General features: G+C 39.5%; 1 protein-coding gene and 1 long non-coding RNA gene across 6 annotated transcripts in view; one reads left to right on the top strand and one right to left on the bottom strand.

The window, feature by feature from the left end:
• SH3KBP1 (SH3 domain containing kinase binding protein 1) overlaps positions 1-15,411 on the bottom strand; it is a 950,191-nt gene that overhangs the window by 194,245 nt on the left and 740,535 nt on the right. For all 3 annotated transcript variants that reach the window (XM_053706396.1, XM_053706397.1, XM_053706398.1), the window contains one exon: positions 15,223-15,298. In XM_053706396.1, the coding sequence (XP_053562371.1) occupies positions 15,223-15,298 (76 nt within the window). The remainder of the gene's footprint in view (positions 1-15,222; positions 15,299-15,411) is intronic.
• The window catches only part of LOC128653231 (uncharacterized), a 155,770-nt gene that overhangs the window by 138,137 nt on the left and 2,222 nt on the right, over positions 1-15,411 (top strand). The gene's annotated exons all lie outside the window — the stretch shown is intronic.

The following is a 15,411-nucleotide window of genomic DNA, read 5'->3' on the forward strand; positions in this document are numbered from 1 at the left end:
GCAGCAGTCATAAGACCTAGATTTTCCATGCATAAGGCTACCGAAGGGAATGATTGTGACTGAAGGTTTCGACAAGCTGATATCAATTTTAGACGTCTCTTGTCTGTCAAAGATAGAGTCATGGACACTGAATCTATCTGGAAACCTAAAAAGGTTACCTGTGTCTGAGGAATCAATTAACTTTTTGGTAAATTGATCCTCCAACCATGAAGTTGAAGAAACAACACAAGTCGATTCGTATGAGATTCTGCTAAATGTGAAGACTGAGTAAGTACCAAGATATCGTCCAAATAAGGAAATACCACAATACCCTGTTCTCTGATTACAGACAGAAGGGCACCGAGAACCTTTGTAAAAATTCTTGAAGCTGTAGCTAGGCCAAACGGCAGAGCCACAAACTAGTAATGCTTGTCTAGGAAAGAGAATCTCAGAAACTGATAGTGATCTGGATGAATCGGAATATGCAGATATGCATCCTGTAAATCTATTGTAGACATATAATGCCCTTGCTGAACAAAAGGCAGGATAGTCCTTACAGTTACCATTTTGAATGTTGGTATCCTTACATAACGATTCAATATTTTTAGATCCAGAACTGGTCTGAAGGAATTCTCCTTCTTTGGTACAATGAAGAGATTTGAATAAAACCCCAGTCCCTGTTCCAGAACTGGAACTGGCATAATTACTCCAGCCAACTCTAGATCTGAAACACATTTCAGAAATGCTTGAGCCTTCGCTGGGTTTACTGGGACATGGGAAAGAAAAAATCTCTTTGCAGGAGGCCTTATCTTGAAGCCAATTCTGTACCCTTCTAAAAGGCTTGGATTTATTCCAGACTGGAGATGGTTTCCAAACTGATACTGCTCCTGAGGATGAAGGATCAGGTTTTTGTTCCTTGTTGTGACGAAAAGAACGAAAACGATTCTTAGACCTAAATTTACCTTTAGATTTTTTATCCTGTGGTAAAAAAGTTCTTTTCCCTCCAGTAACAGTTGAGATAATAGAATCCAACTGAGAACTAAACAATTTATTACCCTGGAAAGAAAGGGAAAGCAGAGTAGGCTTAGAAGACATATCAGCATTCCAAGTTTTAAGCCATAAAGCTCTTCTAGCTAAAATAGCTAGAGACATATACCTGACATCAACTCTAATGATATCAAAGATGGCATAACAAATAAAATTATTAGCATGTTGAAGAAGAATAATAATGCTATGAGAATTATGATCTGTTACTTGTTGCGCTAAAGCTTCTAACCAAAAGTTGAAGCTGCAGCAACATCCGCTAAAGATATAGCAGGTCTAAGAAGATTACCTGAACACAAGTAAGCTTTTCTTAGAAAGGATTCAATTTTCCTATCTAAAGGATCCTTAAAGGAAGTACCATCTGCCGTAGGGATAGTAGTACGCTTAGCCAGAGTAGAGACAGCCCCATCAACCTTAGGGATTTTGTCCCAAAACTCTAATCTGTCAGATGGCACAGGATATAATTGCTTAAAACGTTTAGAAGGAGTAAATGAATTACCCAAAGTATTCCATTCCCTGGAAATTACTTCAGAAATAGCACCAGGGACAGGAAAAACTTCTGTAATAACTACAGGAGATTTAAAAACCTTATCTAAACGTTTAGATTTAGTATCAAGAGGACCAGAATCCTCAATTTCTAATGCAATTAGGACTTCTTTAAGTAAAGAACGAATAAATTCCATTTTAAATAAATATGAAGATTTATCAGCATCAACCTCTGAGACAGAATCCTCTGAACCAGAAGAACCATTATCAGAATCAGAATGATGATGTTCATTTAAAAATTCATCTGAAAAATGAGAAGTTTTAAAGACTTTTTACGTTTACTAGAAGGAGGAATAACAGACATAGCCTTCTTAATAGATTTAGAAACAAAATCTCTTATGTTATCAGGAACACTCTGAGTATTAGATGTTGACGGAACAGCAACAGGTAATGTAACAGTACTAAAGGAAATATTATCTGCATTAACAAGTTTGTCATGACAAACAGTACAAACAACAGCTGGAGGAACAGATACCATAAGTTTACAGCAGATACACTTAGCTTTGGTAGCTCCAGCACCAGGCAGCGATTTTCCAGAAGTATCTTCTGACTCAGTTTCAACGTGGGACATCTTGCAATATGTAATAGAAAAAACAACATATAAAGCAAAATTGATCAAATTCCTTAAATGACAGTTTCAGGAATGGGAAAAAAATGCCAGTGAACAAGCTTCTAGCAACCAGAAGCAATAAATAATGAGACTTAAATAATGTGGAGACAATAGTGACGCCCATATTTTTTTAGCGCCAAAAATGACGCCCACATTATTTGGCGCCTAAATGCTTTTGGCGCCAAAAATGACGCCACATCCGGCGACACGTATGACGCCGGAAACAGAAAAGAAATTTTTGCGCCAAAAAAGTCCGCGCCAAGAATGACACAATAAAATGAAGCATTTTCAGCCCCCGCGAGCCTAACAGCCCACAGGGAAAAAGTCAAATTTTAAGGTAAGAAAAAAATTGATTTATTCATATGCATTATCCCAAATATGAAACTGACTGTCTGAAATAAGGAATGTTGAACATCCTGAGTCAAGGCAAATAAATGTTTGAATACATATATTTAGAACTTTATAAAAAAGTGCCCAACCATAGCTTAGAGTGTCACAGAAAATAAGACTTACTTACCCCAGGACACTCATCTACATGTTGTAGAAAGCCAAACCAGTACTGAAACGAAAATCAGCAGAGGTAATGGTATATAAATAAGAGTATATCGTCGATCTGAAAAGGGAGGTAAGAGATGAATCTCTACGACCGATAACAGAGAACCTATGAAATAGACCCCGTAGAAGGAGATCATTGAATTCAAATAGGCAATACTCTCCTCACATCCCTCTGACATTCACTGCACGCTGAGAGGAAAACCGGGCTCCAACCTGCTGCGGAGCGCATATCAACGTAGAATCTAGCACAAACTTACTTCACCACCTCCATAGGAGGCAAAGTTTGTAAAACTGATTTGTGGGTGTGGTGAGGGGTGTATTTATAGGCATTTTGAGGTTTGGGAAACTTTGCCCCTCCTGGTAGGAATGTATATCCCATACGTCACTAGCTCATGGACTCTTGCTAATTACATGAAAGAAACATACGCTATAATTCACAGCACAAATTACATAGGCCTTTATATACCAGTATCTACTAGTCATATTTGGAACCTAATTTTCACACCAGATTCCTGAAACAAAGAAAAATAAATGTAGTTTTATTTTTAAATATTTATATCCTTTTGTTCTTTGAGGCATCCATCTGTATTTGAGTATAGCTAGGGAGAGGTCTGTGTCTGAGATGTAGTTTCCGGCCTGTTTGAAAAGACCTGTACTTTACAATTTCAAAACATTTGTACCCAGGGTAATTATTTTAAGATAAATTAATTATGTATCTATATAATGCATATATATGTGTATGTGTATATATATATATATATATATATATATATATATATATATATCTTATATAATGTCACTCAGCAATACCCTGACACCACACCTTGTTTATATTAATATGTTTTATGGCCTGTTTTGTATCTGTCCCTAATTGTTTAAATCAGTGAGATAAGGTTAAAATGTCAACAATAGAAAATTATCCCAGGTGAAACAAACACACTCTAGTGGATATCTGAACTCCAGTTTAAAATGTCACTTTAAGGCAATGTTCCGTGAAAAACAGGCATATAGGCATAATATACACACTCCCCAAAGAAGCTTCAACAACCTCAATCCTCCAAGGCATCCACTGATGCGGAATACGGTGAAAGTAAAAGACTCACCCTTCTGCCATAGGAGGTTTCTTGTTGGCCCAAAAGAAACTTAGTAGCGAACTCCTCCGAGGTATAATCCTAAGTGGGGACAATCTGCGGCTAAAGCCACCGGTTCACCTATAGGAATTAGCTCCTCTACGTACCGCTTCTAGTTTCAAATGACGGGCCTCCGCAGCTTGGCGTGTGACGTCATCGGGGTTGTGCGTAGTTAGGGGTGTGCCGCCTTCAGCCTATCACCATCCAGGAAACACGGTGCTTGCACTGTATTGACTTCACAGTGTGAAAACCGAAGTTTGAGGATCTTCGAAGGGACAAACTGCCAGAGAACAGGGACTCCTTGTCATCCCAAAGTAAATAGATAGCAAAAGATGAGGCAGCAGTCGGTTCCTTGTATGCGTAAAAAACAATTCTTTATTCTTCTTGTTTAAAACGTTACATCACATCACAGCAAACAGGTAAAAGGAATGCAGGTGGTTGACTAGTTTCGGCAGTGCCGTAATCATAAACCTGCAATCACTTAAGAAGTGAACATATTTAAAGGGATTGCTTAACACAGTGATTGGTCAATGTTAATGGGAGGTTACAACCCCTCCCTTACATATTAACCTCTTACTAGTAATTTACTTGTTGCATCTAAATGCAGTATTTAACATGAAATATTCCAACTATAGCTATAGAACATCAATTAAATCGCTTGTTTAATACAAAATACAAATTCATAAAATGCAATGTTCTAGTTATCTTGAAAGCTGACCTGCAGGTTAGAGCCCTATACAATGAGCGGAAAAAACCTTTACTAATAAGTGCAGAACCTTTCATTTAGAACTATGATGTATCAAAATTGTGTCAGAAATAGCAATAGTTAATTGTTCAACACTCAATAGGCTGTTAATGAATATATTTCCAAAAAAAGTATAAAATATACAAAAATATATATATAAGGATACTAAGCTAGTAAGGGCCATCTTAATTATACACCTAGTTTAGAAAACATAGATGCCATCAATAATAATAGAACTATTCTCATGATAACCAAATATTGCTGTAAACCTTAATATATCTTGACAGATGTGTGGTGATTGATAACACCAACAAATTCATTTGCCATAAGAGCTATTATTTAGGAAAAACAGGAGAAAACTATTTGATAATGATAGCCATGAAATATTTTCTAACACATGTATGTTACTATTGAATATGTTTAAACACATTCAAAGTGCCCATAACAATGTATATTATATATATAGCCAGTCCATGAGTTTGAATCTATAGAACAGAAACCAGCTTGTCAATTATAATATTGCAACAATATATGTGTGTTTTTGTTTTCAAAAGAAACTAGTACCAGATCGGTCACGATGGAATATTGACGGTATTACAAATATTACAATTATTATAATTATTACAAATATGGTCTAGTGGGCACCAGTCCAAATCAATGGGAAAAATACGTAAAGGGTAACAGTGTAGGTAATAATGGAAATCTCAGCAGACCTCTGAAAAGACCCTCTATATATAAGCTCAAAAATATATATAAATATCAGATAAGGTCAGAGTGGAAAATATTCATTAATGCCAATGATTGATGAGATCAAACTCAGAATTGAAGCCCTCCGGCACCTGTGTACGGAGTTTGAAAATCCAGAAGGCTTCCTGTCTGGCTAGGATCTCTTCTTTGTTACCCCCTCTTGAGGGTTGCTTAATCTGTTCAATTGCCCTCCAATTGAATGAACTGACATCTCCGTCGTGTACCTCAATGAAATGCTTCGCCAAAGCCGAACAAGTTTTTTTGTTTTTGATATATCCTAGATGTTCTCGTATCCTTGTACGGACATCTCTCGTAGTCATACCTACATATTGCCGGCGATGTTGAGTGCATTCAATGAGGTACACGACGAATTGGGTTGAGCACCTGATGCATCCTTTTGTATCAAATGCATCATTGGTTACATAAGAATAGAATCTCTTTCCCTCTGTTATAAAGTCACACGCCTTACATCTGCCACTGCTGCATTTGTATGTACCATTCACAGCTAGCCATGTGGCTGATGTCTCCTTTTGGGGTAAAAGGGATGGAGATAAAATGTTACCTAGAGTAAGACCCCTAGAGTAAACACAATTAAAACCCTTTTCCACTGTCTTTTTTAAAGCCTTATCCCCATATAACAATGGGAAATATTTTCTTATGATATTACAAATGTCACTATATTCAGAAGAGTATTGAGTAACAAAAAGGATTTTATTGTCACCTTTTTTATTTGGTCTACTCCTGAGGGTATCGCGTCTATCCACTTTCCTCACTTCCTTAGCCACATTTTCCACCATATTGGGCTGGTACCCTCTCTCTATCAATCGATTTACCATATGTGTACTCTCTTCCTCAAAGTCTGTCTCAGTATTACAGATACGCCTTGTCCGCAATAGCTGACCTTTGGCTATCCCTCGGAAAACATGCTTCGGGTGAGCACTTCTGCTATGCAGGAGTGTGTTACCCGAAATAGGCTTCCTATAGAGGCGGGTGATGACCTTTCCTGTGTCAGCAACCCCTCTAAGGGTGACATCCAGATAGATAATGGTTGATTTATTCCACTCAAAAGTGAAATTCACACCATTTTCACTTTCATTAAGGTAGCGCACAAAATCACTTGCCTCTGCCTCACTCGATTTCCATATCAAAAGCAAATCGTCGATAAAGCGCCTATACAGGCTAATATGTTTCCTATAGGGATTACTATCTGCATAGACAAAGCACCTTTCCAGCCAACCCATGAAGATGTTGGTGTAAGAGGGGGCAAATTTTGCCCCCATTGCCGTGCCCTGTCTCTGCAGATAGTAAGTGCCCTCAAAAAGGAAGTAGTTGTGCTGCAACAAAAAGGTGGTAACCCTAAGTATGTAATCCATTAGGTATTCCTCCATGTTGTAGTGCAGCTCCAAAAAATATTTGATGGCTTTTACTCCCAAATCTTGTGGAATACTGGAGTATAATGATATCACATCCACCGCCAACCAACTATGGTCTGTGGTCCATATGAAATCATCTAGGAGCTGCAATACATGTGTCGTGTCCCTGATATAACTATGTAAGTCAAGAACAATTGGTTGGAGGATGGCGTCCAACCATTCAGACAGTGGCTCCAAAAGGGAGCCAATGCCTGAAACGATTGGGCGCCCCTTTACATCGAAGAGACATTTATGAACTTTGGGCAGGTGGTGAAACACTGGAGTGATAGGATTAACCACATATAGATATTTCAGTGTTTCACCATCCAAAATGCCATACTGCATGCCATCATCCAATAAACTGTAAAGTTATTTTTGAAACCTATTGGTTGGGTTACTAGTTAAAGTGACATATGTAGTAGTATCTTCTAGCTGTCTTTTAGCTTCTGAAATATATGCTGTTTTGTCCATAACAACCACACTTCCTCCCTTATCGGCTTTTTTTTTTTTTTTTTTTTTTTTAATGTTAAAATGTAAAGGGGTAGTTTACTCCAGGATATTTATTATTTAAAATATAGATAATCCCTTTATTACCCATTACTCAGTTTTGCATAACCAATACGGTTATATTAATACACTTTTTACCTCTGTGATTACCTTGTATCTAAGCCTCTGCAGACTGCCCCCTAATCTCAGATCTTTTGACAGACCTGCATTTTAGCCAATCAGTGCTGACTCTTAAATAACTCCATGGGAGAGAGCACAATGTTATCTATATAGCACACATGAACTAGCACTGTCTAACTGTAAAAAAAAACTGTCAAAATGCACTGAGATAAGAGGCGGCCTTAAAGGGCTTAGAAATTAGCATATGAGCCTACCTAGGTTTAGCTTTCAACAAAGAATATCAAGAGAACAAAGTAAATTTGATAATAAAAATAAATTGGAAAGGTGTTGAAAATTGCATGCCCTATCTGAATCATAAAAGCTTAAACGAACAGTCTACTCCAAAAATGTTATTGTTTAAAAAGATAGATAACTCCTTTACTACCCATTCCCCAGCTTTGCACAACCAATATTTTTATATTAATATTCTTTATCTAAACCTCTAAATCTCGGCCTGTTTTTAAGCCCCTGCAGGCCGCCTTTATCTCAGTACATTTTATAAGCTTTTCACAGCAAGATGTAGCTAGTTTATGTGCACCATATAGATAACACTGTGCTCACTCCTGTGGAGTTACAAATGAGACCACACTGATTGGCTAAAATGCAAGTCATAAACAGCCCTGAGATAAGGGGCAGTCTGCAGAGCCTTAGATACAAGGTAATCACAGAGGTAAAAACAAAATTTATGCTTACCTGATAAATTCCTTTCTCCTGTAGTGTAGTCAGTCCACGGGTCATCCATTACTTATGGGATTATAACTCCTCCCTAACAGGAAGTGCAAGAGGATCACCCAAGCAGAGCTGCTATATAGCTCCTCCCCTCTACGTCATACCCAGTCATTCGACTGAAAACCAAACGAGAAAGGAGAAACTATAGGGTGCAGTGGTGACTGGAGTATAATTTAAAATTTAGACCTGCCATAAAAAACAGGGCGGGCCGTGGACTGACTACACTACAGGAGAAAGGAATTTATCAGGTAAGCATAAATTTTGTTTTCTCCTGTTAAGTGTAGTCAGTCCACGGGTCATCCATTACTTATGGGATACCAATACCAAAGCTAAAAGTACATGGATTACGGGAGGAAAAGGCAGGATCTTTACACGGAAGGAACCACTGCCTGAAGAACCTTTCTCCCAAAAATAGCCTCCGAAGAAGCAAAAGTGTCAAATTTGTAAAATTTGGAAAAAGTGTGAAGTGAAGACCAAGTCGCAGCCTTGCAAATCTGTTCAACAGAGGCCTCATTTTTAAAGGCCCAAGTGGAAGCCACAGCTCTGGTAGAATGAGCTGTAATTCTTTCAGGAGGCTGCTGTCCACCAGCAGTCTCATAGGCTAAACGTATTATGCTACGAAGCCAGAAGGAGAGAGAGGTAGCCGAAGCCTTTTGACCTCTCCTCTGTCCAGAATAAACGACAAACGGGGAAGAAGTTTGTCGAAAATCTTTAGTTGCCTGCAAATAAAATTTCAGGGCACGGACAACGTCCAGATTGTGCAGAAGTCGTTCCTTCTTTGAAGAAGGGTTAGGGCACAATGATGGAACAACAATCTCTTGATTGATATTCCTGTTAGTGACTACCTTAGGTAAGAACCCAGGTTTAGTACGCAGAACTACCTTGTCTGAATGGAAAATCAGATAAGGAGAATCACAATGTAAGGCCGATAATTCCGAGACTCTTCGAGCCGAGGAAATAGCCATTAAAAACAGAACTTTCCAAGATAAAAGCTTGATATCAATGGAATGAAGGGGTTCAAACGGAACACCCTGAAAAACGTTAAGAACTAAGTTTAAGCTCCATGGCGGAGCAACAGTTTTAAACACAGGCTTAATCCTGGCCAAAGCCTGACAAAAAGCCTGAACGTCTCGAACTTCTGACAGACGTTTGTGTAAAAGAATGGACAAAGCTGAGATCTGTCCCTTTAACGAACTAGCGGATAAACCCTTTTCTAAACCTTCTTGTAGAAAAGACAATATACTAGGAATCCTAACCTTACTCCATGAGTAACTCTTGGATTCGCACCAATGCAAGTATTTGCGCCATATTTTATGGTAAATTTTCCTGGTAACAGGCTTCCTAGCCTGTATTAAGGTATCAATCACTGACTCCGAGAATCCACGCTTTGATAGAATCAAGCGTTCAATCTCCATGCAGTCAGCCTCAGAGAAATTAGATTTGGATGTTTGAAAGGACCCTGCACCAGAAGGTCCTGTCTCAGAGGTAGAGACCATGGTGGACAGGACGACATGTCCACTAGGTCTGCATACCAGGTCCTGCGTGGCCACGCAGGCGCTAATAGAATCACCGATGCACTCTCCTGTTTGATCCTGGCAATCAATCGAGGAAGCATCGGGAAGGGTGGAAACACATAAGCCATGTTGAAGGCCCAAGTTGCTGTCAGAGCATCTATCAGAACCGCTCCCGGGTCTCTGGACCTGGATCCGTAACAAGGAAGTTTGGCGTTCTGGCGAGACGCCATGAGATCCAGATCTGGTTTGCCCCACCGCCGAAGTATTTGGGCAAAGACCTCCGGATGAAGTTCCCACTCCCCCGGATGAAAAGTCTGGCGACTTAGAAAATCCGCTTCCCAGTTCTCCACGCCTGGGATGTGGATCACTGATAGGTGGCAAGAGTGAGACTCTGCCCAGTGAATTATCTTTGAGACTTCCATCATCGCTAGGGAACTCCTTGTCCCTCCCTGATGGTTGATGTAAGCCACAGTCGTGATGTTGTCCGACTGAAACCTGATGAACCTCAGAGTTGCTAACTGAGGCCAAGCCAGAAGGGCATTGAAAACTGCTCTTAATTCCAGAATATTTATGGGAAGTAGACTCTCCTCCTGAGTCCATGATCCCTGAGTCTTCAGGGAATTCCAGACAGCGCCCCAACTTATCAGGCTGGCGTCTGTTGTTACAATCGTCCAATCTGGCCTGCTGAAGGGCATCCCCTTGTATAGATGTGGCCGAGAGAGCCACCATAGAAGAGAATTTCTGGTCTCTTGATCCAGATTCAGCATAGGGGACAAATCTGAGTAATCCCCATTCCACTGACTTAGCATGCACAATTGCAGTGGTCTGAGATGCAGGCATGCAAAGGGTACTATGTCTATTGCCGCTACCATTAAGCCGATTACCTCCATGCATTGAGCCACTGACGGGTGTGGAATGGAATGAAGGACACGGCAAGCATTTAGAAGCTTTGTTAACCTGTCCTCTGTCAGGTAAATCTTCATTTCTACAGAATCTATAAGAGTCCCTAAGAAGGGAACTCTTGTGAGTGGCAATAGAGAACTCTTTTCTTCGTTCACTTTCCACCCATGTGACCTTAGAAATGCCAGTACTAACTCTGTATGAGACTTGGCAGTTTGGAAACTTGACGCTTGTATCAGAATGTCGTCTAGGTACGGAGCTACCGATATTCCTCGCGGTCTTAGTACCGCCAGAAGAGAGCCCAGAACCTTTGTAAAGATTCTTGGAGCAGTAGCTAACCCGAAGGGAAGAGCTACAAACTGGTAATGCCTGTCTAGGAAGGCAAACCTTAGGTACCGGTAATGATCTTTGTGAATCGGTATGTGAAGGTAGGCATCCTTTAAATCCACTGTGGTCATGTACTAACCCTTTTGGATCATGGGTAAGATTGTCCGAACAGTTTCCATTTTGAACGATGGAACTCTTAGGAATTTGTTTAGGATCTTTAAATCCAAGATTGGTCTGAAGGTTCCTTCTTTCTTGGGAACCACAAACAGATTTGAGTAAAACCCTTGTCTGTGTTCCGACCGCGGAACCGGGTGGATCACTCCCATTAGTAAAAGATCTTGTACACAGCGTAGAAACGCCTCTTTTTTTATCTGGTTTGTTGACAACCTTGAAAGATGAAATCTCCCTTTTGGAGGAGAAGCTTTGAAGTCCAGAAGATATCCCTGAGATCTCTAACGCCCAGGGATCCTGGACATCTCTTGCCCAAGCCTGGGCGAAGAGAGAAAGTCTGCCCCCTACTAGATCCGTTTCCGGATTGGGGGCCCTCACTTCATGCTGTCTTAGGGGCAGCAGCAGGTTTTCTGGCCTGCTTGCCCTTGTTCCAGGTCTGGTTAGGTTTCCAGCCCTGTCTGAAGCGAGCAACAGTTCCTTCCTGTTTTGGAGCGGAGGAAGTTGATGCTGCTCCTGCCTTGAAGTTACGAAAGGCACGAAAATTAGACTGTCTAGCCCTTGGTTTGGCTCTGTCTTGAGGCAGGGCATGGCCCTTACCTCCAGTAATGTCAGCTATAATTTCTTTCAAACCGGGCCCGAATAATGTCTGCCCTTTGAAAGGTATGTTAAGCAATTTAGATTTAGAAGTCACATCGGCTGACCAGGATTTTAGCCACAGCGCTCTGCGCGCCTGAATGGCGAATCCGGAATTCTTAGCCGTAAGCTTAGTTAGATGTACTACGGCATCTGAAATAAATGAATTAGCTAGCTTAAGGACTCTAAGCTTGTCTATAATTTCATCCAATGGGGCTGAGCTAATGGTCTCTTCTAGAGACTCAAACCAGAATGCCGCCGCAGCCGTGACAGGCGCAATGCATGCGAGGGGTTGTAATATAAAACCTTGTTGAGTAAACATTTTCTTAAGGTAACCCTCTAACTTTTTATCCATAGGATCTGAAAAGGCACAGCGATCCTCCACCGGGATAGTGGTACGCTTAGCCAGAGTAGAAACTGCTCCCTCCACCTTAGGGACCGTCTGCCATAAGTCCCGTGTGGTGGCGTCTATTGGAAACATTTTTCTAAATATAGGAGGGGGGGAAAGGGTACACCGGGCCTATCCCACTCCTTGGTAATAATCTCTGTAAGCCTCTTAGGTATAGGAAAAACGTCAGTACACGCCGGTACCGCATAGTATCTATCCAGCCTACATAATTTCTCTGGGATTGCAACCGTGTTACAATCATTCAGAGCCGCTAATACCTCCCCTAATAATACACGGAGGCTTTCAAGCTTAAATTTAAAATTTGAAATGTCTGAGTCCAGTCTATTTGGATCAGATCCGTCACCCACAGAATGAAGCTCTCCGTCTTCATGTTCTGCCACTTGTGACGCAGTATCAGACATGGCTCTAACATTATCAGCGTACTCTGTTCTCACCCCAGAGTGGTCGCGTTTACCTCTAAGTTCTGGCAATTTAGATAAAACTTCAGTCATAACATTAGCCATGTCTTGCAAAGTGATTTGTAATGGCCGCCCTGATGTACTTGGCGTTACAATATCACGCACCTCCTGAGCGGGAGATGCAGGTACTGACACGTGAGGCAAGTTAGTCGGCATAACTTCCCCCTCGTTGTCTGGTGAATTTTTCTTAACATGTACAGATTGGCTTTTATTTAAAGTAGCATCAATGCAATTAGTACATAAATTTCTATTGGGCTCCACATTGGCCTTTGAACATATTGCACAAAGAGATTCCTCTGTGTCAGACATGTTTAAACAAACTAGCAATTAGACTAGCAAGCTTGGAGAATACTTTTCAAATACATTTACAAGCAATATAAAAAACGTTACTGTGCCTTTAAGAAGCACACAAAACTGTCACAGTTGAAATAACAATGAACCGGATTAGTTATAGCAACCAATTTTTCACATGAAATGCATTAATTTAGCAAAGGATTGCACCCACTAGCAAATGGATGATTAACCCCTAAATACCAAAAAACGGATAACAAATAAAAATATATATACGTTTTTATCACAGTCAAAGCACAGTCTCACAGGTCTGCTGTGAGTGATTACCTCCCTCAAACTAGTTTTGGAGACCCCTGAGCTCTGTAGAGGCGTCCTGGATCATGCAGGGAGAACAAGGAAGACTTGTGACTGAATTTCTACTACGCAGTAAAGCGCCAAAATAGGCCCCTCCCACTCATAATACAACAGTGGGGAAGCTCAGTAAACTGATTTTATTCAAAACAAACGACAGCCAAGTGGAAAATAATGCCCATAAAATTTTTCACCAAGTACCTCAGAGAGAAAACGATTAACATGCCAGTAAACGTTTTAAATATAAATATATGAAGTGTTATTAAAAAGCCTGTTGCTAGTCGCTTTCACTGCAGAAAGGCTATAAGTTATATGTATACAGTATTTTCTTAGTGAAGTGCCATTCCCCAGAAATACTTCAGTGCCAACATACATACATATCAGCCTGATACCAGTTGCTACTACTGCATTTAAGGCTGTACTCACATTATATCGGTATTAGCAGCATTTTCTCAGTCAATTCCATTCCTTAGAAAATAATATACTGCAACATACCTCTTTGCAGGCGAACCCTGCCCGCTGTCCCCTGTTCTGAAGTTACCTCGCTCCTCAGAATGACCGAGAACAGCAAATGGATCTTAGTTACGTCCGCTAAGATCATACACAAACTCAGGTAGATTCTTCTTCTAATACTGCCTGAGAAAAAACAACACACTCCGGTGCCGTTTAAAATAACAAACTTTTGATTGAAGAAATAAAAACTAAGTTTAATAACCACAGTCCTCTCACACGTCCTATCTATTAGTTAGGTGCAAGAGAATGACTGGGTATGACGTAGAGGGGAGGAGCTATATAGCAGCTCTGCTTGGGTGATCCTCTTGCACTTCCTGTTAGGGAGGAGTTATAATCCCATAAGTAATGGATGACCCGTGGACTGACTACACTTAACAGGAGAAAAGTATATTATTTATAACTGTGTTGGTTATGCAAAACTGGGGAATGGGTCATCATAAAGGGATTATATACCTTTTTACACAATCACAATTTTGGAGTAGACTGTCCCTTTAATTCTAGACATGGTAGCGTCCATTACTTTATAGAAACTCAGTGGAATTAAAAAAAAAAAAAAAATTCAGACTTAAATTATAGGAAAAGGGAACAAACTAAATAATGAAAGTGTATTACAAAGATTTGTTTTAACTACATATAATTAAACATTGTATATTACAATCTCATACTGTTCAATATCTCTTTAACAGAGTTGATCTGATAAGCAACTCCATAACAATGGCAATTGTGACCATGGCTAGACAACTCATGTACTCCACTAAACATTCCACAATCAATGCTTCAAATAAGCCAAAAGGTGTGTGGAGTTTGGCTTTTAGAAAACAATTGAACTAAACAAGGTGTTAATGCATTCCAAAAAAGATTCACACTTACATATTATGTTAACTGTGATTGCAAGACTGCAGAAAGCCCATGCAATTGTGTTTTATGTCCCTTTAAGGTCTCCATAATTGTAATGTTTTTATTTTTGTAGGGGCATTTCACATAGGGAATCTATGCATCGAGCATTTCATAAACCAAGTTAAAAACATGAAACACATATAACTAAATTGGTGTCCCACACCAATTTTGTTTCCAGTGCAATTTGAATATATATGTTTACTGATAACATTTAAAACAAACACAACAAAAATATACTGGGTGTACATGCAATACAACAATGTGCCAAGAAAGTACTTACTGCACTTTCTAAAAAAAAAAAATGTAATTGTTGGGCTCACTATAATAAAACAAATATATTATATATCAAATCTAGCCATATATAATATTATACATGAAACTAAAAACCACCTCTCGGTTAATCATGAAGTATATTGCTTCACTGGTTTTCTTTTAGACTCTCATGAAGAAATGGAAAAAATTAGGCAATTAACCAATGATCCAATTTGCGTATTGATTTGTAGTAACTGCTATTACACACAGTATCAAATTGTTAGAAGCATTTGAAAATGTAATAACATTCAGGTTCCCATAAAATATTATAGAGTTGACTTACGCTTCGCTTTGCTCTCTGTCTCCATTTTCAGTGATTCTTGGGAAGTCATAGTTGATAGTAGTTTTTTACCCATAGTCTAAGAAAAAACAAAAAACAAATGAATGTATGATTTTATTACAGAACATGCACATTTCTACTGTTGCTGAAATACAAATATGTTCTAATTCTTTTATTTAATAACTATGAAGA

This window comes from Bombina bombina, chromosome 3 (genome assembly GCF_027579735.1).
Source record: "Bombina bombina isolate aBomBom1 chromosome 3, aBomBom1.pri, whole genome shotgun sequence".
Taxonomy (NCBI): domain Eukaryota; kingdom Metazoa; phylum Chordata; class Amphibia; order Anura; family Bombinatoridae; genus Bombina; species Bombina bombina.